Raw genomic sequence first — 19,592 nt, forward strand, 5'->3', positions numbered from 1 at the left:
AAATAAAATTCAACACTGGAATACTAGACATGTTTAAAATATTTCTGAGTAATAGAATTGATAGTAGTTTTTATTCTTTCTGTGTTTTCCAGACTGCTACAAAGAGCATGTGTAAATTTTATAACCTGCATAAAATTATAAATTCCATTTGAATAATATATATATATATATATATATATATATATATATATATATATTTTTTTTTTTTTTTTTTTTTTTTTTTGGTATTTTTCCAAAGCCAGAAATGGGGAGGCAGTCAGACAGACTCCAGACTCCCGCATGCACCCAAATGGGATCCAACCGGAACGCCCACCAGGGGGCGATGATCTGCCCATCTGAGGCATCACTTTGTTGCGACCAGAGCCACTCTAGCACCTGAGGCAGAGGCCACAGAACCATCCTCAGCGCCCGGGCCAACTTTTCTCCAATGGAGCCTTGGCTACGGGAGGGGAAGAGAGAGACAGAGAGGAAGGAGAGGGGGAGGGGTGGAGAAGCAGACAGGTGCCTCTCCTGTGTGCCCTGGCTGGGAATCGAACCCGGGACTCCTGCATACCAGGCCGACGCTCTGCCACTGAGCCAACCGGCCAGGGCCAATAATATATATTTTTAAGAAAGCTGCTAAAGTCATTGAAGAGAAAACATTAAGAAAGGTCAATACTTTGGGATCCTGTATCACTCTTTGCAGAAATCATGTCAATTCTTAGTGGTAATAAATTTTTGGCAACTGCATTTTTTTCCCTCTTTATGTCTTTATTACTGGTCTAAAAGTCCTTCTGTATTTTACAAGTATCACCATCTCCCCACACCCCCGCATTACATCAAAAACCTCCTTCTTGTGAGCCAAATACTAATAATTCTATTGATATCTTTATTTATTTATTTATTTATTTATTCATTTTAGAGAGGAGAGGGAGAGACAGAGAGAGAGAGAGAGAGAGAGAGAGAGAGAGAGAGAGAGAAGGGGGGAGGAGCTGGAAGCATCAACTCCCATATGTGCCTTGACCAGGCAAGCCTAGGGTTTTGAACCGGCGACCTCAGCATTTCCAGGTTGACGCTTTATCCACTGCGCCACCACAGGTCAGGCACCTATTGATATCTTTGAGGTCCTTCTCTCTCTCTCTTTCTCTCTCTCTCTCTCTCTCTCTCTGATAACAGAACAATTCCACACTATTTCTTCAGAGACTTTGGTGCTAAGCTTGAACAAAATCTTCCCAACCAACTATCCACAATCAGACTGTCTCAAAGTGTGACTTGTGATTAAATAGTTGGCTAATCTTTATCCTATCCTCCCCTTCTTCTTTGGTAGGTCAGCAGTGAACATCTTTGGTCTGCTCAGCTGAAAAACGACATCCCCAGAACTGACCTTGGGGCAGTAAGAGGTAGGATGGAAGAGTCTGAACCTCAGAAGGCCATGGAGTTCCACAGTCCTGGACATCTAAAATCCACTCTGAGAGCTCCTTTCCTCTCTCATTCTCTCTCTCCACAGATATTTTTAAATTGTGGAACTCTATCACACAAGTCAAGGAATAGAACACTCTCAGCTACCTGGAAACCTCCATCATTCTCTCACCAAATTACTATTGGCTTCTTTCTCCTTCGAATGAAATAAGTCAATGTCCTGACTCTGTGGTAGTCCCTTCACTCCTCATCCTTGCCAGTGAATTCTGGAGGGTGTGTAGTAGGATCACATTGGGATTTTAATTTGCATTTCTTTAATTACTAGTGAGTTTTGACCCTATCAAAAATGCTTATTTAAATGCTTATTAATATATTCTGTCTACTTTTCTGTTCAGTTATCTTTTTTTTTGTTTTTAAGTAAACTCTAAATATGAATTTATATATTATAAATATATATTTTTTCCTTTAAAGTTAGCATTCTCTTTTCTTCTGTTTAAAAATTTCTTTCTTTCTTTTCCTACCTCTGAGGTAAAAGTGTTATTTCTCTATATTTTCTTCTATAAATTTTACTGTATACTTGACATTTAGATCTATAATCTACAAGGAATTACTTTGTGTGAACAGTGTATAGTAGGGTCATTTCATTTTATTTCCTCATGTGGATAGTAGTGAATTATGCTGCCCCCCGTGTCTTGCAATATCAAGTTTGTCATAAATTAGGTGGCTATTTGCACAAGCGGGGAGAGTTTCCTCCCCTTATCCTTCTTTATTCCTAGTCTTTGGAAGAGTTTGTGTAACACTGACATTATTTCATCCTTAGAATTTTGGGAGAACTTACCAGAAAAGTCATTTGGGCTTAGAGTTCTTCTTGTAAAAAAGCATTCAATTACAAATTAATTTAATACCCACATGATTATTTAGTTTTCCTACTTCTTTTCCCATTTTGGTTAGGTTTTTTTTTTTTTAATAGAAATATATCTGCTGATCTAAATTTACAAATTAATTCTGGCATAAGCCTGTTAACACTATACTCTTCTTACTTTTTAGTTTCTGCAAGATGTGTGGTGGGTCCCCCTTTCAATCCCCAGCATGGAATCTTCGTAACCACTTTCTTTATTTCTCTATTGCCCTTGAAAGAGGATTAATTTATTGTTTCAGAGAAAATTTTTTCAAAGACCCAACATTTTGCTTTGTTGTTTTATATTCCAATAATTTATGTCCTTATCTTTATTACACTTTCCCTTCCTTCTTCTTAAAGTTTACTTTGTTGTTTTGTTTCCAACTTCTAACATTTTTTACAGATTTTCAACTTTTGTTTGCTTGCAATAATATATCTAAAGCTATAAATTTCCATTGATTAAGAGGTTAGCAGCATCCCACAAATTCTGTTTCATTTTTATAGTAATTAGTTAAAATTATATGTGTGCACATGCATATGTGTGTATGTAACAGAGATACAATTTTTATTTTCCAAATAGATGAGAATTGTTGTTTTAAAATATTTGTGTGGTCTTTTTCTTTTCTATTTCTTTACATTAAAGCTTCCAGTACCCTCATGTTTTATATGTTCTTTAGAAATCTTGGGCTTTAAAATATACTACGCATTTTATTTCTAATGTGCACTTACAAGGTAAGAGTCTTTCAAAGTTTAATGGGATTCAATTAAGTTTAACTCTTTTCATATATTTTTTTATCTACCACTGAAGACCTTTGTATTTATCTTACCTTTCAGATATTCTTATTTCATTCTTTTTTTCCACCATCTTTTGGGTTGATTGACTTTCTATTTTACCTTTTCTATTAGTTTGGGAATTATACTCTCCACTAGTATTTTTCAATGGTGATCTTTAAAATTATTACCTGCTAGCTGGATTAACTATTGTTCTTCTACCCTCTCCTGACCTCACTAACTTTTAAAAATTGTTCTTTATTCCTCTTTGAATCTCTAAACATTTTTGGTCTGCCTGTGTTTAATTCTTACAATTTTTTATTTTTTCTATAATGATCCTAATTTCCCTTCATTCTTACAGGAGCTTTTTATTGTTTATAAAATTTGAGATTGGCAGTTATTTTATTTGAGCATGTTAAATATGTCTTTCATTGTCTTGAGACTTTAATTGCTGCTCCTTTGAAGTTAATTGGTTTTTTTTTTGTTGTTGTTTTCTGTGTTTTTTTTTTTTTTTGGTAGAGATAGAGAGAGAGTCAGAGAGAGGGATAGATAGGGACAGACAGACAGGAACGGAGAAAGATAAGAAGAATCAATCATTAGTTTTTCATTGCGACACCTTAGTTCATTGATTGCTTTCTCACTTTTGGCTGCTTTTAAAGTGGTATTTATTTTACCACTGATACGCCTAGGAGTGGCTTTCTTTTTATTTAATTTACTCAGGTTTTGCATATTTTCACCAAAGTCACATTTAGAGACAGAAAGATTCACCCTTATTAATTGTACACATCAATAAATTTATGGGAACACACGCATTCCTGTTTTTCAATAGAACTACATGGCCCTTTGCAGTTTACAATGGTCTGAATGTGTGTATCCCTTGCCCCTACCGGCTCATGTTGAAATTCTAATCCCCAAGGTGAGGGTATGTGAAGATGGGACCTTTGCAAGGACATTAGGCCATGAGGGTGGAGTTCTCATGAATGGGATTAGTGCCTTTATCAAAGAGTCCCCACAGAGCTTCCTTGCCCCTTCTGCCACATGAGAACATAGAAGTGGGCAGTCAGCAGTCTGCAACCTGGAAGAGGGCCCTCCCTGGAACCCGACCATGATGGCACCCTGACCTTGGAATTCCATCTTCCAGAAATGTGAGCCATCAATTTCTGCTGTTTGTAAGTCACCCAGCCTGTGGCATTTTGTTATAGCAGCCCGAACTGACTAGGAGAGCAATCCATTCTCTGCCTCCCGGCTATACCCAATCTTGGCAACCACTCATGTATTCTGCCCTATAGTTTTGTCTTTTCTGAAATGTCAGATATATGGAATTACACTTCTAGTCTTTTAAGAGTCTAACTTTTTTCACTCAGTATAATGTGTTTGAGATCCATCCACTGTGTCATATATAATCGTGTTTCATGGTTTTTTATTGAAGAGTTTTTCTATGTGCTGCTGGTCAACCGAAAAAAATTGGCCCTAAATAGGCCCACCTCTAAGCACTCACACCTATGTAATCACTGCCTCTCTAGTGTACTGAATATATAACTTGCTTCTAACAAACCGAATGGAGAAGTGCTAGATATCCCCTCTAAGAATAGGCTGTGTAAGGACTGTGGCTTCCATTGTGGTTTTTCTTTCTGACTGTTGTATAGATTGCTTGCTCTGAGGGAAGCCAGCTGTCCTGTTGGGAGGCCACCCTTATGGAGAAGCTCATGTGAGTGAGCTGGAAAGTGGATCTTTTGAGGCTGCCAGGAGCCATATGAGGGATCTTAAAAATGGACCATCTGTCAATCAAACATCAAGATGACTATCATTTTGGATGGGAGCTGATCGTTGCCTCACAAGGCACCTTGTAACTAAGGCACAAGCCTTAGACTTAGAACAAGGCATCAGCTCAGTCATGTCCAGATTCCTGACCCAAAGAAACATCAAAATAATAGCTGTTTGTTGTATTTAGCCTCTAAGTTCTGGGGGGTAATTTTTATATAGCAATAGGTAACTAATACAATCAAGTCACCAGCTGAAGAACACTTAATTTCCAGTGTTAGGTGGTTATGAATAAAGGTACCATTTGCATACAGGTGTTTGTGTGGACAGTGTATTCATTTCTCTTGTGTAAATACCCAGGGGTGGGATTGGTGGGTCATATAAAGAGTGTATGTCGAACTTTATAGGAAACTGACAACTCAAATCTGTTTCCTGATGCTTTTGTCAGAGTGAGAAATTCTCTTAACATTTCTCACCGAATCTTTTCTCTTGCCCATGTATCTTCTCTTCTTTCCCTAGGATTCTAATCATCCGTCTCCCTGACTGTATTCTTTACGACTCTAAACCATTTCCTGGAATTTCCATTCTTCTCTTTTGTTTGTGTCTCATTCTGGATATTTTTTTACTTATCTTTCATTTCCCCAGGTTTTTATTTTATTTTATTTAAAAATTATTTTCCATTGATTTGGGAGTGGGGGAGAAAGAGAAGAAGAGGGGGGGGCATAAACTCTTTGTTCCACTTAGTTGTTCCATTTAGTGATGCACTTATTAATTGCTTCTTGTATGTGCCCTGACCGGGCATCAAACCCACAACGTTGGCATGCCAAGATGCCACTCAATCCATTGAGCCAATTGGCCAGGACCTCTAGGTTTTTATTTTTAAATGACTGTGTCTAATTAACTTTAAACTCATCCTCCATTGTACTTAATTTTATTACTGTATTTTTTAATTCCAGAATTTCCATTTGGCACATTTTTATGGTTTCTCATTTCTGCTGAGCTTCTCAATCTTTTATCTCCTTGGGCATAGTAAACATACTTATTTTAAAGTATGTGCTTTTGAACTCTAATCTTTTGAGTACCCATGGATATATTGCAATTGACTGCTATTTCTGCTTATAATTTTCAGCTTATTTCGTGCCTGGTTATTTTTTACTATGTATTGAATTGAGCATAGGATGCTGTAATTGGAACACATATACATCCCCCCCACTCCCCAGCTACCTGTAGGTCATGGCAGTTCCTGAAGTTGGATTGAGATGGTTCACCACCAAAATCAGCTGTGGTTCCCGATTCTGATTCACATAACCCTTAGGATGTACATTTTAAGATCCCATCCCATGGCCTTGGCAAACCTTAGACCTAGAGTGTCCCCACAATCTTAGGTGATAGTCAGAAGCACAGCCTAGTCTTCAGTAGGTGAGTGCCCTAAGCACCCTTTGGAGAGAAGCCTAGAATATGTAGGGTTCTTCGCATGGCCTCCATTGCATTCCATACCCACGTTTTCAGTCCCTTCCCAGTGTCTTACTGTCTTAGTATTTGCTTAGTGTACTGAATCAGATTGAACAAATAAAGAAAGTTTTGTCTGACTCTTTTGAATATTTTCAGAAAAGGGTTGGATTGAATCTTCCCATTAGCCACTATTAGGAATCCTGGACTTCTTTTATGTGTGAGAGAAATAACTTATTTGTTTAAGCTATGATTAGACAAGTTTTGGTTACACATGGTCAAGCCAATTTCTAAATGACATACTGATACACTTAAACAAAATACTTAAAACAAGTTTGGCATTTATCATGCCTTCAATATTATTATCCTTCACATTTTTTCAGTATGAAAAGAAAAATGATTTTTTTTTTCAGTCAGAGGAAAGGAGATAGTGAGAAAGACTCCCGCACGCACCTTGACCAGGATGTATCCTGGCAACCCCTGTCTGGGGCCAATGCTTGAATCAACCGAGCTTTTTTTAGTGCCTGAGGCTGATGAGCTGGGACCAACTAAACTATCCTCAGTACCTGGGGCCAACGCTCAATCACTTGAACCATTGGTTGCAGGAGGAGAAAAGGAGGGGAAGAGAAGCAGATGGTTGTTTCTTCTGTGTGTCCTGACTGGGTATTGAACTTGGGATATCCATGTGCTGTGCAGACATTCTATCTACTGCGCCAGCTGGTTTAATTAAAAATATTATTAGAGCATCTATCTTCTCCTTCTGCTTAATATAGTATTATTTTCACTGGTTCTCATACACCAACTATTTCCTAAATATCTCTGAAAAGTCATCTAACACTGAATACAATTATAATTCTTTAATTTAACCTATCAGGTGTTGACAATATACCCTACAGCAGTGGTTGGCAAACCACGGCTCGTGAGCCACATGCAACTCTTTGGCCCCTTGAGTGTGGCTCTTCCACAAAATACCAAGTACTGGCAAAGGCCAGTTTAGGAGTACCCTAATTAAGTTAATAACAATGTATCTCTGTAGAAAGTTGATACAACTTAAAACTTACCTATTTAATTTTGAATTTAAAAAGAACTTACCATTTGAGACAGAATTTCCATTTTCAGTAGTGATAGCACTAGAGAGTGAATTAGATAATTGGATTCCATGGTTATTTGCATTTCTATCTTGAGTCTCCGTTGAAATCTCTGATGTTCCAGGATCATCTCGGCTAGTTAGGTTCATGTTAGTTTCAAAACCTAAAATAAATTGCAGGAAAGATTATTTTTTTTCTGCTAAAATACACTGAATAAGTTGAATAAAATACTGAAAGGGAACAATACAACTTATCAAATCAAACATTAATTACATTTAAAATAACTTAGTAACAATACTTAATCAAATGTATGGCCTACAAAATATTCATCAATTTTTACCAAAGCATGGTTAAACATAATGACCTCAAAATATTCAACAAACATTGTTAAACTAAGTGGTGAAAATAAATTTGATAATTTGTTATTTTCTAACATATCTGTACAGATTTGTTTTTTTGTTTTTTTTTTATTCAGAGAGAGGGAGTCAGAGAAACAGACTCCCACATTTGCCCCAACCAGGATCCAATCAACAAGCCTGCTAGAGGGTGATACTCTGCCCATCTGGGGCATTGCTCTGTTGCTCAGCAACTGAACTCTTCTTAGCATCTTCTTAGCACCTGAAGTGGAGGCCATGGAGCCATCCTCAGCACCCAGGGCCAATTCACTCCAACTGAACCATGGTTACAGGAGGTAAAGAGAGTGAGAGTGAGAGAGAGAAAGAAGCAGGAGAGGGGGTTGGAGAAGCAGATGGGCACTTCTCCTGCATGTCCTGACCAGGAATTGAACCCCGGACATCCACATGCCAGTCCAATGCTCTACCACTGAGCTAACCAACCAGGGCCTACTTAAGAAGGCTATTTCTTAATAATATTGCAATAGTTATGTTTCAGGAGTTTTCTGAATTATTAAAGTAAGTAGAGCTGAAGCAATCTAACAGATTTGGAATAAAATAAGAAATACATTTTCAACCTCATTATAAAATGTGTTAGTAACCATTAAGGAATACTAAACTTCAAATCCCTACCTCTGTATTCTATACCCCAACAAGATTACCTAAATGTTTACAGTATGTCCCAAACTGAGTGCTCTGAAATGTGCAAACACAGAAGTCATTGTCCAAATTAGATTGAAGAGCCAAGTAAAGATTTTTAAAGCTATGTATTAATAATAAAGTAAAATAGAACAAATGCTAAGATTTATAACAATGTCTAACTAACGTAGAGTTTTACACAATGACAGCACGATCCTTAGGCAGGGAAAATGAGTGAGAGTGTGCAAATCAACCATAATTATCACCATGGTGTCAGACTGTCTTCCCCTGTTTCCCAATCCTCAAAATCAGGCCCCCTCTCTCAGACAGGCCAGACATACACGGGATTGGTTCTTGCTTCCCCAGGGACTTCAAAAAAGCTCTGACCTACTGGGAGTTTTTTTGTTCAACATCAAACATATACATGCTGTTTCTGCTCTTGTCTGTTGGTACACAGTGGATTCTGGCTGTCTTCAGTCAGTTCTGCTGGAAGTTTTAGGCCAGGGCTCAGGAACCTTCTTGGCTGAGAGAGCCATGAACGCCACATATTTTAAAATGTAATTCTATGAGAGCCATACAACGACCCATGTACGTTACACATTATCCAATAAAAATTTGGTGTTGTTCCAGAGGACAGCTGTGATTGGCTCCAGCCACCCGCAACCATGAACATGAGCAGTAGGAAATGAATAGATTGTATAATAATATATGAGAATGTTTTATATTTTTAACATTTTTTTTTTTATTATTAAAGATTTATCTGCGAGCCATCAAAAGAGCCACATCTGGTTCATGAGCCATAGGTTCCCGACCCCTGTTTTAGGCTATCAAATTATTCAAAAGGGATAATATATACAATTTGTTTCTTATGCTTTACATGGAGAAGAACAGTTTATCTGATATGATCCCCATAACCAGGACCTCAATGGGCAGAGAGGTTACCCTCATATTGAAAAGGGAATCAAGATCACCCAGGGTCATGCAGCTGGAAGAAAGTAGAATAGAACTTTAACATATGTACTCTGATCACTGCCCTATTTTTGTTTTTTACTAAAAGACAAATTAGAGTATGTCATTTCAATGGACTGCTGTTTAAATTCTAAGGAAAGAGGGGAGGTAATGAGGCAGGTGGGAAGGAAGGGGAAAGGATAAGAGGAGGAAGAAGATAGGCCAGGCTCCCGAGGCTGAGCTTGACTTGATCCTTTCTAACTCTTCCTCCTAGACATTCTCTCCCCTTACTCTTGAGACTCACACTCAAACAGCACTACAAGCCATGGACATTTTCTCAGATGATCCACATTGACTCATGTTTCAGTGCTTTGGTCTATGCATTCTCTCTCCACTCACCAATCTTGACTCTTCCTAACCACCAGTGAGGACACTATTCAGCTCACCTACAGTGATCTCATTTACAAGTAAATTATGTGCAGCATAAAGAGGATTCTGGTCTGCCCAAACAGGAAGGTGTGCTAAGGTTAAGAGTAGAGAAGGCTAGACAGTTAGTATAAAGGGAAAATGAACAGGGCTTTGAACATCAAGCAGAAGAGTTAATATTTCAGTGATCCAGTGAGCCCCTGCAGCTCCTGTTTCCTTACACATAAAAAACAAGCAAAAGGTTTTGGTTAAGACAACATGCATAAGGACAGTGATGACTATGAGGTTGGGTGATCCTAGCTTTTAACAGAGAGCAACTACCAAACAGGCTGTAACTAAAAGAATATTCAATTGGTCAACTCTATTTTGCTTTTTTTTAAATTTTTTATTCTGAAGTTGTCTGAAGACACAGACATTCTCCAAATTTTATTCCTCTTTAAGTTATTTTTTTTCTTTAATCCAGATGCTTATTGAATACCTACTATATGCTTAACACCCTTCAGGTGCTAGAGGTACAACACAGTAATGAATATCACAATCAACTTGAAGTTTACTGCCCAGTTTAACAACAGACAAACAAGCAAATAAACAAACAAATAATTAAAAGAGGTAGATTCCCAGCTGGGTAGAAAATTTAATGAGAAACGAGGGTAAGCAGCCAACGTTTTCAGACAGCATGGGTCAGGAAACCATCTCTAGAAGGTCAGTTAAGCTCAGGAAAAGGAGGGTAAGAAGTGCATGTGTTGACAGACAGCCGCCCACATGTGAGAAGAACTCCAAGCAGGAAAGAGCTCACTTTTTTCAAGGAACCAGGTAATAGGATCCTTTTGAATTGGGCACGATGAAGCAAAGGACATGTGAGAACAGGGGACAGGCACATCCCCAGGGCTGGGGAGGCCACTGCAAGCAGAAGTTTAGCTCTTGTACTCAGGGCACTGGACATTTAAGACAACAGGATGTGAGGCAGGAAGGCAGGTAAATGGAGACAGTTCTCTTATGTCTAGTGGGTGGTACAAGACTCAAACCTCTGAGATACTGTGTCGTCTTAGTATGAATATTTGATGCTAGCTTTCCTCATAACTGATTTCTGTCTCAGAAACAATTGATATATTAACTTATAGTCAAAATCTTCATTTTTCCTAGTAAAGATGAAAAATATCATATTTCTGGTCAGTAGGTGAAATTGTAGCCAATAAATGTGTTTAAATTTGTCACAAGCTGTGACCCTTACATCATTTTTAAGGTTTTCTTTTTTTATATTAAAACCATATGTCTACTCAAGGATGGCTCTGGATTGGAATAAGGGAATAAGTCTTTCTTAATGTAAGACAAGAATTAATGGCTAACCTAATGATTATTATTCACATTGCTTTTACAATAATTATCATCTCCTGAGTATTTGTTATGCGCTAATCCCCACCCCTCCCCCAGATGTGATACTTAATTTAGCTCTTGTTTTCCTAACAATTCTGAAGAGTTGTCACTATCACACCTATTTTCAAGATGAGGTCATTGAGGCTTGAGGAGGTTAATCTATAAGCAAACATTTTACAATTAGTGTTGCAGATGGATTCAGAAGAAGGCTTAAAGGTACCCACCATCCACCTACACTCATTCCTATGCTTGTTCCCTTAGGTAAAGTCTTTCCTCCTTATTCCATTCACTGGTGTAAAGCAGTGGTCCCCAACCCCTGGGCCGCGGACCAGTACCGATCCGCAGAGAAAGAGTAAATAACTTACATTATTTCCGTTTTATTTATATTTAAGCCATAATGATGTTTTATTTTAAAAAAATGACCAGATTTCCTCTGTTATATCCATCTAAGACTCACTCTTGATGCTTGTCTCATAAGTTCGACAATTATATTTAAAAATACCACAGTTTTTACGCCGGTCGCATAATTTTATTTTGTGCATTTATCCGTCCCACCCTAAAGGCCGGTCCATGAAAATATTTTCTGACATTAAACCGGTCCGTGGCCCAAAAAAGGTTGGGGACCACTGGTGTAAAGGATAAGGCAGCTTCCTTTCTGTGCTTTTGTCACCCATGCCTGAGTGATATTGAATTGTCATTATTACTGGTATTCAATACCTCAGTGGTATTGAACTGTCAACTGTAGCTTGAAGAATTGTACTCCAGCCACTGAAACAGAGCTACAAAATCAATATGGGTGTCCCCACTTTGGGGTATCCTTACTCATTAATATTAACTAGAGGGTTCTTAGCATAGTAAATTCTGTGTCAGCCTTTGCTCAGAACCACCCTTACTCCAAGCTAAATCCAAACACATAAAAGCATCTGTGTCCAAACTTGTTAATATCTTGATACAGCCACAACAAGGGTCAAATGCAGAAATTCTCAATAATTCTGACTTTGTTGTTGTGTCAGTTTAGTGCATGAATGGTTGCTATGCCCCTTATCAAAAGTACACCCATTACCCTGTATTTAGGCATTGAAGAAATTACAACAATGAAAAATCAAGTGGACAATGGTGTTAACTCTAAAGAAGCCTTAGTTATAAAAATGTATACATGGCTCTGGCCAGGTGACTCCATGGATACAGTGTCATCCTGGTGTGCCAAAGTCAGAAGTTTGATCCCCGGTCAGAGCATGTATGAGAAGCAATCATTGAGTGCACAATTAAAAAAAATTAAACAATTAAATAGAACAATGAGCCCTGGCTGGTTGGCTCAGTAGTTGAGCATCGGCCTGGCGTGCAGGAGTCCCGGGTTCAATTCCCAGCCAGGGCACACAGGAGAAGCGCCCATCTACTTCTTCACCCCTACCCCTCTCCTTCCTCTCTGTCTCTCTCTTCCTCTCCCACAGCCAAGGCTCCATTGGAGCAAAGTTGACCCCGGTGCTGGGGATGGCTCTATGGCCTCTGCCTCAGGCGCTAGAATGGCTCTGGTTGCAACAGAGTGATGCCCCAGATGGGCAGAGCATCGCCCCCTGGTGGGCATGCTGGGTGGATCCCGGTCAGGCGCATGCGGGAGTCTGTCTGACTGCCTCCCCGTTTCCAACTTCAGAAAAATAAAAAAATTAAAAAAGGAACAATGAGGTGATGCCTTTCCTCATTCTTCTCTTGTTATTCCTTTCTCTATATATATCTTCCTTCTTTCTCTTTCTGAAATCAATGGAAAAAGTTTTTTAAGTGCATATACCATATGCATATTTCATGGAGACTTCAAAGGAATAATACAGTGCAAACGAAGTCATCAAGTTTGTTCATGACTTTAAGCAGCGGCCATCAGGGTTTTGAGGGTGAAGAAAAGTCTGTCACTCCAAAAGAAAATATTTGAGATTCTTTTTTTTTTCTTCTTCAACAACAGAAATTTATTTTCTCACAGTTCTGAAGGCTAGAAATCCAAGAGCAAGGTGTCAGCAGGTTTGGTTTCTCCTGAGGCCTCTGGTTCTTGGCTTGCAGATGACCTCCTTCTCACTGTGTCCTCACATGGCCTTTCTTTTGTGGGCATTCCTTTTGTCTCTTTCTGTGTCCAGATTTCTGCTTCTTTTTAAAAAATTTTTTAAGTTTCTTTTTATTATTAATTTTAATGCAGTGACATTGATAAATCAGGGTACATATGTTCAGAGAAAACATCTCCAGATTATTTTGACATTTGATAATGTTGCATACCCCTCACCCAAAGTCAAATTGTCTTCCGTCACCTTCTCTCTGGTTTTCTTTGTGCCCCTCCCCTCCCTTCCTACCACCCCCCCTCTCCTTCCTCGCCCCCTCCCCCATTACCATAACATTCTTGTCCATGTCTCTGAGTCTCATTTTTATGTCCCATCTATGTATGGAATCATATAGTTCTTAGTTTTTTCTGATTTACTTATTTCACTCCGTATAATGTTATCAAGGTTCATCCATGTTATTGTAAATGATCCGATGTCTTAAAGAATCTAAGCAAACAAGTAGAGAAATGAGAACTGTAAAATCCTGCATAATGATTTAAGGTATGTCTGCATCATTTTTATGTCTTGTGAAATCAGTGGTTTGTGTAGTTCGGTGGCATCCTTTGATGAGGTAGGTTGTAACACTGGTTGATTCAAATACCTGTGGTGATATTTTAATAGCCTATAAGCAACATTAGGCAGGGGTCACAGGATATCTCTGTGACCCCTGCCTACTGTTGCTTTTACAGGTATGGGAGTAATGAGTCACACTGGAATCTGACTCAAAGATAAAGTCTTGGCCTTACATTAGGATATGATTATTAAATATATGTAGGCAAAGAAGTCACATTTAAGTTGAATTTTAATCTAGTGAGAGAGCTCTGCAAATCTCTAAATGTGAATAAAAAAATCAGTTGTCTTGTGATAGTTTTTATATACAGTAACTAAAATATCATGCTGGGTGGGTGTGATCCTTTGAAACTGTGGTTTTCTATAAGAGGTGACATGGCTACCCTCCCTCACCCTTTTCCCCACACTCCTTCCCCACCCTCACTCACCGTCCCCCCTAAACAACGTCTGGCAGTGCCTGGAGATGCTTTTGATTGTCACACTCTGAGAGGGGGATATTACTGGCATCTAGTGGGTAGACAACAGCGGTGCTACAAAACACCCCACAATGTACAAAACATTCCTCCACAACAAAGAAATATCTGGCCCAGAATGGCAATGCCGAGCTTGAGAAAGCTTATTATAAAACTTAAATCAGATCACACTATTTCTTCATTCAATCTCCCTACTGGTTTTCTGGGATTAAGATCCAAAGATTTCCTGAAGCTGAGAGATCCTTCACAACCTCCATTCCACGCTCTGAACTACCCCCCTGGCCACATGCCACCTCTGCACACCTCATTCAGCCTCTTCTCCTGGAGGGAGCAGGGCAGCTCCGTTCAAAGCTGCCCTGAGCAGAAAGGCCTTCCAGACTGCCTTCTAGAGAACAGCATCCCTCTCCCTGACCCAGGTCAATCTGTCTTCCGACTCCCTGCTTTAGGTTTTCTACATAGTCCTTGTCACTGTATGACACATTACATTTCAATTGTTGGTTTGCTTTTTGTCTCCTCCCTTTGGAATCTTGGTACCATGAGCTCAACTGCATTGTTGCTGCCTAGAACAGTGCCTACCCAACAGAGCATAGCAGGTGCTCAATAAATATTTGCTGGAAGAAAGAGGAAAAGAAAAGAATCAATTATTACAACAATAAATTTTATTTTCTAAAAGAAACCACACATTTTTATAACTAAAATAATTGAGAAATTTACTAACCAAAATAGTCATGTGAATGACTATGGAGAAATCCCCTATCACAGTAATAATTTCTCCTCATTCTCATGAGATTATTGGAAATATATGAAAGGATTTCCATTGTCAGTAATATACTTTTGAGTTCTAATCGTCTTATGTAAAATTACAAGGTAAGGGAAATATCACATTGTGTGAGGTAAAAATTTCTACATAATCAAAAGGTTAAAACTGTTTTTCTTTCTACCTAAGAGTGTTAACTTGGGGAAGGAAAGACTTATGGATATTTGAAATTTATGCCTGACTCATAGTGTAAAGATTCATGTTTTCAGTATTGTCTTACCAATTATCATGGATAAACTTTTCATTGTGCAAGGTCCATACATATTTAGGTTTTAAAAATCTTAATTTGCATAGCTTTCTAACGTCTGTTGTTAGAAAACCCACAATCGATTTGTTACACTTTAGCTTTGGAATCTTGTTGGCAGGAAATGAGCAGGGGAGGGTTGACAAGGAATCTAGTGAGTAGAGGTTCCAGACCTCCCCTGCTTGCAAAGACCACTTCGAAGGCCCAAGAGGGAGCGGGGTAATGCATGCACAGTTAGCATTTGCATATCTTACATTTTTTTCTGACAAAGCTTATTTAGTAACATCATTGCAATAATTTATTCAAAGTTTTTCTGTTACAACAAATATTTATTGAGCATCTACTATGTAGAGGCACTATTCTAGGCACTGAATTATGAGTAATTTGCTTTATTTTTCATTTTAAATAAATGTCCACTTTAATCCCTATATTTTTGTCATTTTTTATTCTTTTTCTTAAAGAAGTCATTTCTCCCCCCAATTACATAAGCTTCAACATCCTGAAAATAACAGAATGTGTCCCAAGTTTAGGATTTTGTGGTAATCTATACAATCCAATCTTTACTTCTTGGAGTTTACACTGACTGGGAGAAGAATGGGTATAAGATCACTGAATATGGCTACAGGGCAGCATAGCCTTTGGCTCTCACTGATACCATGGGCACAAGTCTTCAGGACAATATTAAAGTAGAATACCTTAACTACTCACTAGTCATAGGACTATTTTTCTAATTTACCTTGATATGAAAGGCATGTGCAAGTTCATGTAAGGTGATGTGTGTAGGAGAGGAATGGAGACAGGATTTTGTTGGCAGAGAAGAGAGGCAAGATGAAGGCTAAGGAGAAAAACTTCCCTTGGAGAATGAACACAAGATTCTGAAAGGGAGGAGAAAAGCTTCTTATTAGGGGCGAGAAGTTTCCTTGGATAAGTCTGGGCCAGCTATAGAAACATGGGGAGTATAATGAGTGACTGAGTCAAGTACTCACTGCAAATCAATAGCAAGAACAAATGTGGCAAAGGGCATAGAAGCTGGTCAATCTCTGGGAAACAGAGAGATGTCCTTGAGCTGGTGGCTGCTCTGGGGGACATGTGAGAGCTAAACATAGAAAAGAGTGGTGAGCTGTGAGCTGACCACATTCTTTCTCCAAATTGGGAGATTTCTCCATGGATTCAACAAGTATTTATTAAGTCCTACGCAGTCCAAATTTTATGCTAAGATTTAACTGAAAGCGTTCAGAAATGTATATCTTAAAAATCCCTCAAACATATCTGAAAGGGCAAGAAGACACAATAAATGACAGGAATTTATGGTACATCCTGAGGAGTGCAACAAAAAAAGGCACGATGATGACTGTTGTCTATGTGGAGGATTTAGGAGTGAATAATCTGGAATAATCAAGACAGGATTCTTGTCCTACTCAGCTGTGTTAATGTCTGTTGATTTGTGTGTATTAAACCCTTTGATACACATATGCCATCATGTGCGGGGGTGACAAGCAGGGCACAGTCTAATGGGTGCCTTTTCTCAGGATTCTGGGTGATGACTCAACTCAGGAGGCAGCTGCGGTCACAGTGCCTGCTGTGCGAACACTGAGGCAGCGGAAGATCAGGGCTGAACTGAGGTGTGCAGGAATCCACGGTGCGGAGGGGACGTCAGAGCCAGGTGAGACTTTGGAGTACGGGCCGGGGGAGAAAACACTGGATTTTGAAGCGTGGACAGAATGGGGAGAGAAGGAGGGAAAAGGAAGCCAAACGTGTAAAGCAAGCATCAGAAGGATGCGCTCAGAGGTGAGAAGAGGCCGGCTCTGCCACAGCTCCGCCCCGAGAGCGGGAGTTTGTTCCGTATCACGCAAGCGAGTGGGCTCCAGCGAGTACTGTATTCTGAGTAAGTGCGTGACATTAAAAAGGACTTTTTATAATGTTACTAATCTAGAAAAAAAAAGTGCCTAGATGGATTAACTGCAAGGAGAGATTAGAAAGAGAAAAGCAGCAAGAATTCAGTCTGGGGCAGTGCAGAACAGGGAAGTCGGGGAGTGGGCCAAATTCAAGATCCTTTTGAGTTGAGGGCAGGAAATAAGTCAGGACCTGACAGCTGCCCAGAGATGAGGGTGAGTTTGGAGCTGCGCATGCTGACTTTGAAGTGACAGCCACATACCCAAGGGCTGAACTTTGTGGCAGTTATTTAAACATAAAGGACGTTTCTTAGTACAGGAAAGAAAATACCTAAGAGAGACTTAAGAATCTCTCAGTAGGGAGGACGTCTTCCAGGAAAAGTGATGTTCCAACGTGTAAGGAGGCAGAAGGAGATGAACCAGTGACAGTGGACACACACAGGCAGGTGCAGGCTTGAAGAGGGGAGCGCATGGGGTGGGGGAGGAGCAGAAGTGACTGGCTTTGCAAAACAGAGGGAGGCTGACAGTCCCCAGTGCCACAGAAAGGTCAAGGAGAACGAGGAAGGAATGAGTGGAGTGTTTCTTTAAGAAGAATACTTAAAAACATTCCTCCCTTAGTTACCTTAACTTGAGATAATTTTAGAGTGTATTTTGGAAACATATAAGATAGGATCCAGATTTCTGTAATGCAAGGGGAAAAACAAACTATAGCTGTTTGACTGATTCAAACTACTGAGAGTGCCATGTAAGGCATAAGAAAATGTGAAAATACTTTTAAACTCATTACTCATGCTGGCTATAATTCATTCTGCAACTCTATAGGAAAATTTCTCTTCGGCAAGGCTAGTGCACGAAGGGGATGTGCTTGTTTTTTCCTATTTGGCATTAAGAGAAAGTACACACGCTGAGTGAGGTCCCTGGCATGGCCCTGCTACTTCTCAAGTTCTCATTTCTGAGATTTAGGCATCGCAGTTAGACTGTGCTTCCCAATACACATAGATGGTGTGTAATTATATAAATTGGGACAGGATCACTTAGCCCCCAAATCGACATCCAGTTTCTGTTCAACCAAATCTAGTCTGTGATACAAGGAACAATGCATTTTAAATCTCTGATTTTTCTAAAATCTTATATTATTGTACATGAGGAAGAAATGCAAATAAGGAATTAAATGTCACTCCTAGGCCCTCATGCGTTCTGCAATAGTAAGCTTCTCGAAAGCTTTTATTCTACATGAAAGCATAACCCGAACACCTGGCATATTGCCTCAGAGAAAGACAAATGTCAAGCACAAGGATTCATATAGGTACGGAGAGGATCCTGAAGTCAAATAAGCAGAGATTTCACACGTGGCACGGTGTAACGAGATACAAGATGGGAGTGCAAAGGTGTATTATTTAAAGGGGGATATGTGTATCTTAGGAAAGGGGCACAGTGATTTTGTGCATGTTTGGTACAGCACAAGTCTAACTGACTGGTGAGTCTGACTATATCTATCATCCCTTTGCTAACAGTTGCAGAAATACATCCACCGAGGGCTGCAGTGTCTGAGGCAATGCAGAACTGGGAACAGAACTCTAGGTTCTCATGCATTTCCTTGTGTGATACAGCAGTGTTCCACAATACCATCATGTTTCTATAAGAAGAGATTAGTTAAGAAGCAGAAAAAATATAACTCTGCAGCAACTGGAAATGATGGGGGAAACAGAACTACCCTATGTGCTGCTGACCTTAAAAGGCTAGAGCTGGCCCCCAGCATTCCCTCCTGCTTTTTAATAACCCCTTATGAAATCCCCACTCTTTGGTAGATCAAAATTCCTCTTGAACTGGTGTCTTAAGCATTCTTCTGCAGCAGAAAGAGCCACAGACACCACTTCTCTGGGTTCAGTAGGGTGGAAGGGAAATGCTCCCTTGTGCCCGCCTCTAAGCTCCTGACACCCACTCCCCTGCCAAGTCCAAGGAGAGGATTTGCACAAGAGAACACCAACTGAAGCAGGAAATAGAGTGATATCTTCAACAACATATGCACTGAGCACGGGAAGAATGTATTGATAGTAAAGCTAAAAAATGACTGTCAGTAAAAATAAGGTTTTCAGGACTTGAAAATGCACAGAAATTATGTTGTGCCAATTTTTTTCTTTTAAATTGAACTAATTAGATCCTTTTAGGCCCATCTATTCTGCCCCTGCCATGGGGGTAAGAAGATCAATTCTTTTCTCTTTCCCTGTACTTGGGCAGCTTGACTTTCCTATAATTAGCTGAATATGCAACACCTAAACAACAAGCTGGCTTGGCCCCGAGACCCATTCCTCATGTATAATTTCATAGGTCATGCGGTTATTTATATTCCTGTTATTTTTACATTTCCTAA

The 19,592-nt window shown here is 39.4% G+C and overlaps 1 protein-coding gene across 2 annotated transcripts in view; it reads right to left on the minus strand.

The window, feature by feature from the left end:
* The window catches only part of MYO16 (myosin XVI), a 592,224-nt gene that overhangs the window by 42,437 nt on the left and 530,195 nt on the right, over nucleotides 1–19,592 (minus strand). For both annotated transcript variants that reach the window (XM_066380569.1, XM_066380568.1), the window contains exon 33: nucleotides 7,370–7,528. In XM_066380569.1, coding sequence (XP_066236666.1) covers nucleotides 7,370–7,528 — 159 coding nt within the window. The remainder of the gene's footprint in view (nucleotides 1–7,369; nucleotides 7,529–19,592) is intronic.

The sequence above is a fragment of the Saccopteryx leptura genome, chromosome 4 (genome assembly GCF_036850995.1).
Source record: "Saccopteryx leptura isolate mSacLep1 chromosome 4, mSacLep1_pri_phased_curated, whole genome shotgun sequence".
NCBI lineage: Eukaryota > Metazoa > Chordata > Mammalia > Chiroptera > Emballonuridae > Saccopteryx > Saccopteryx leptura.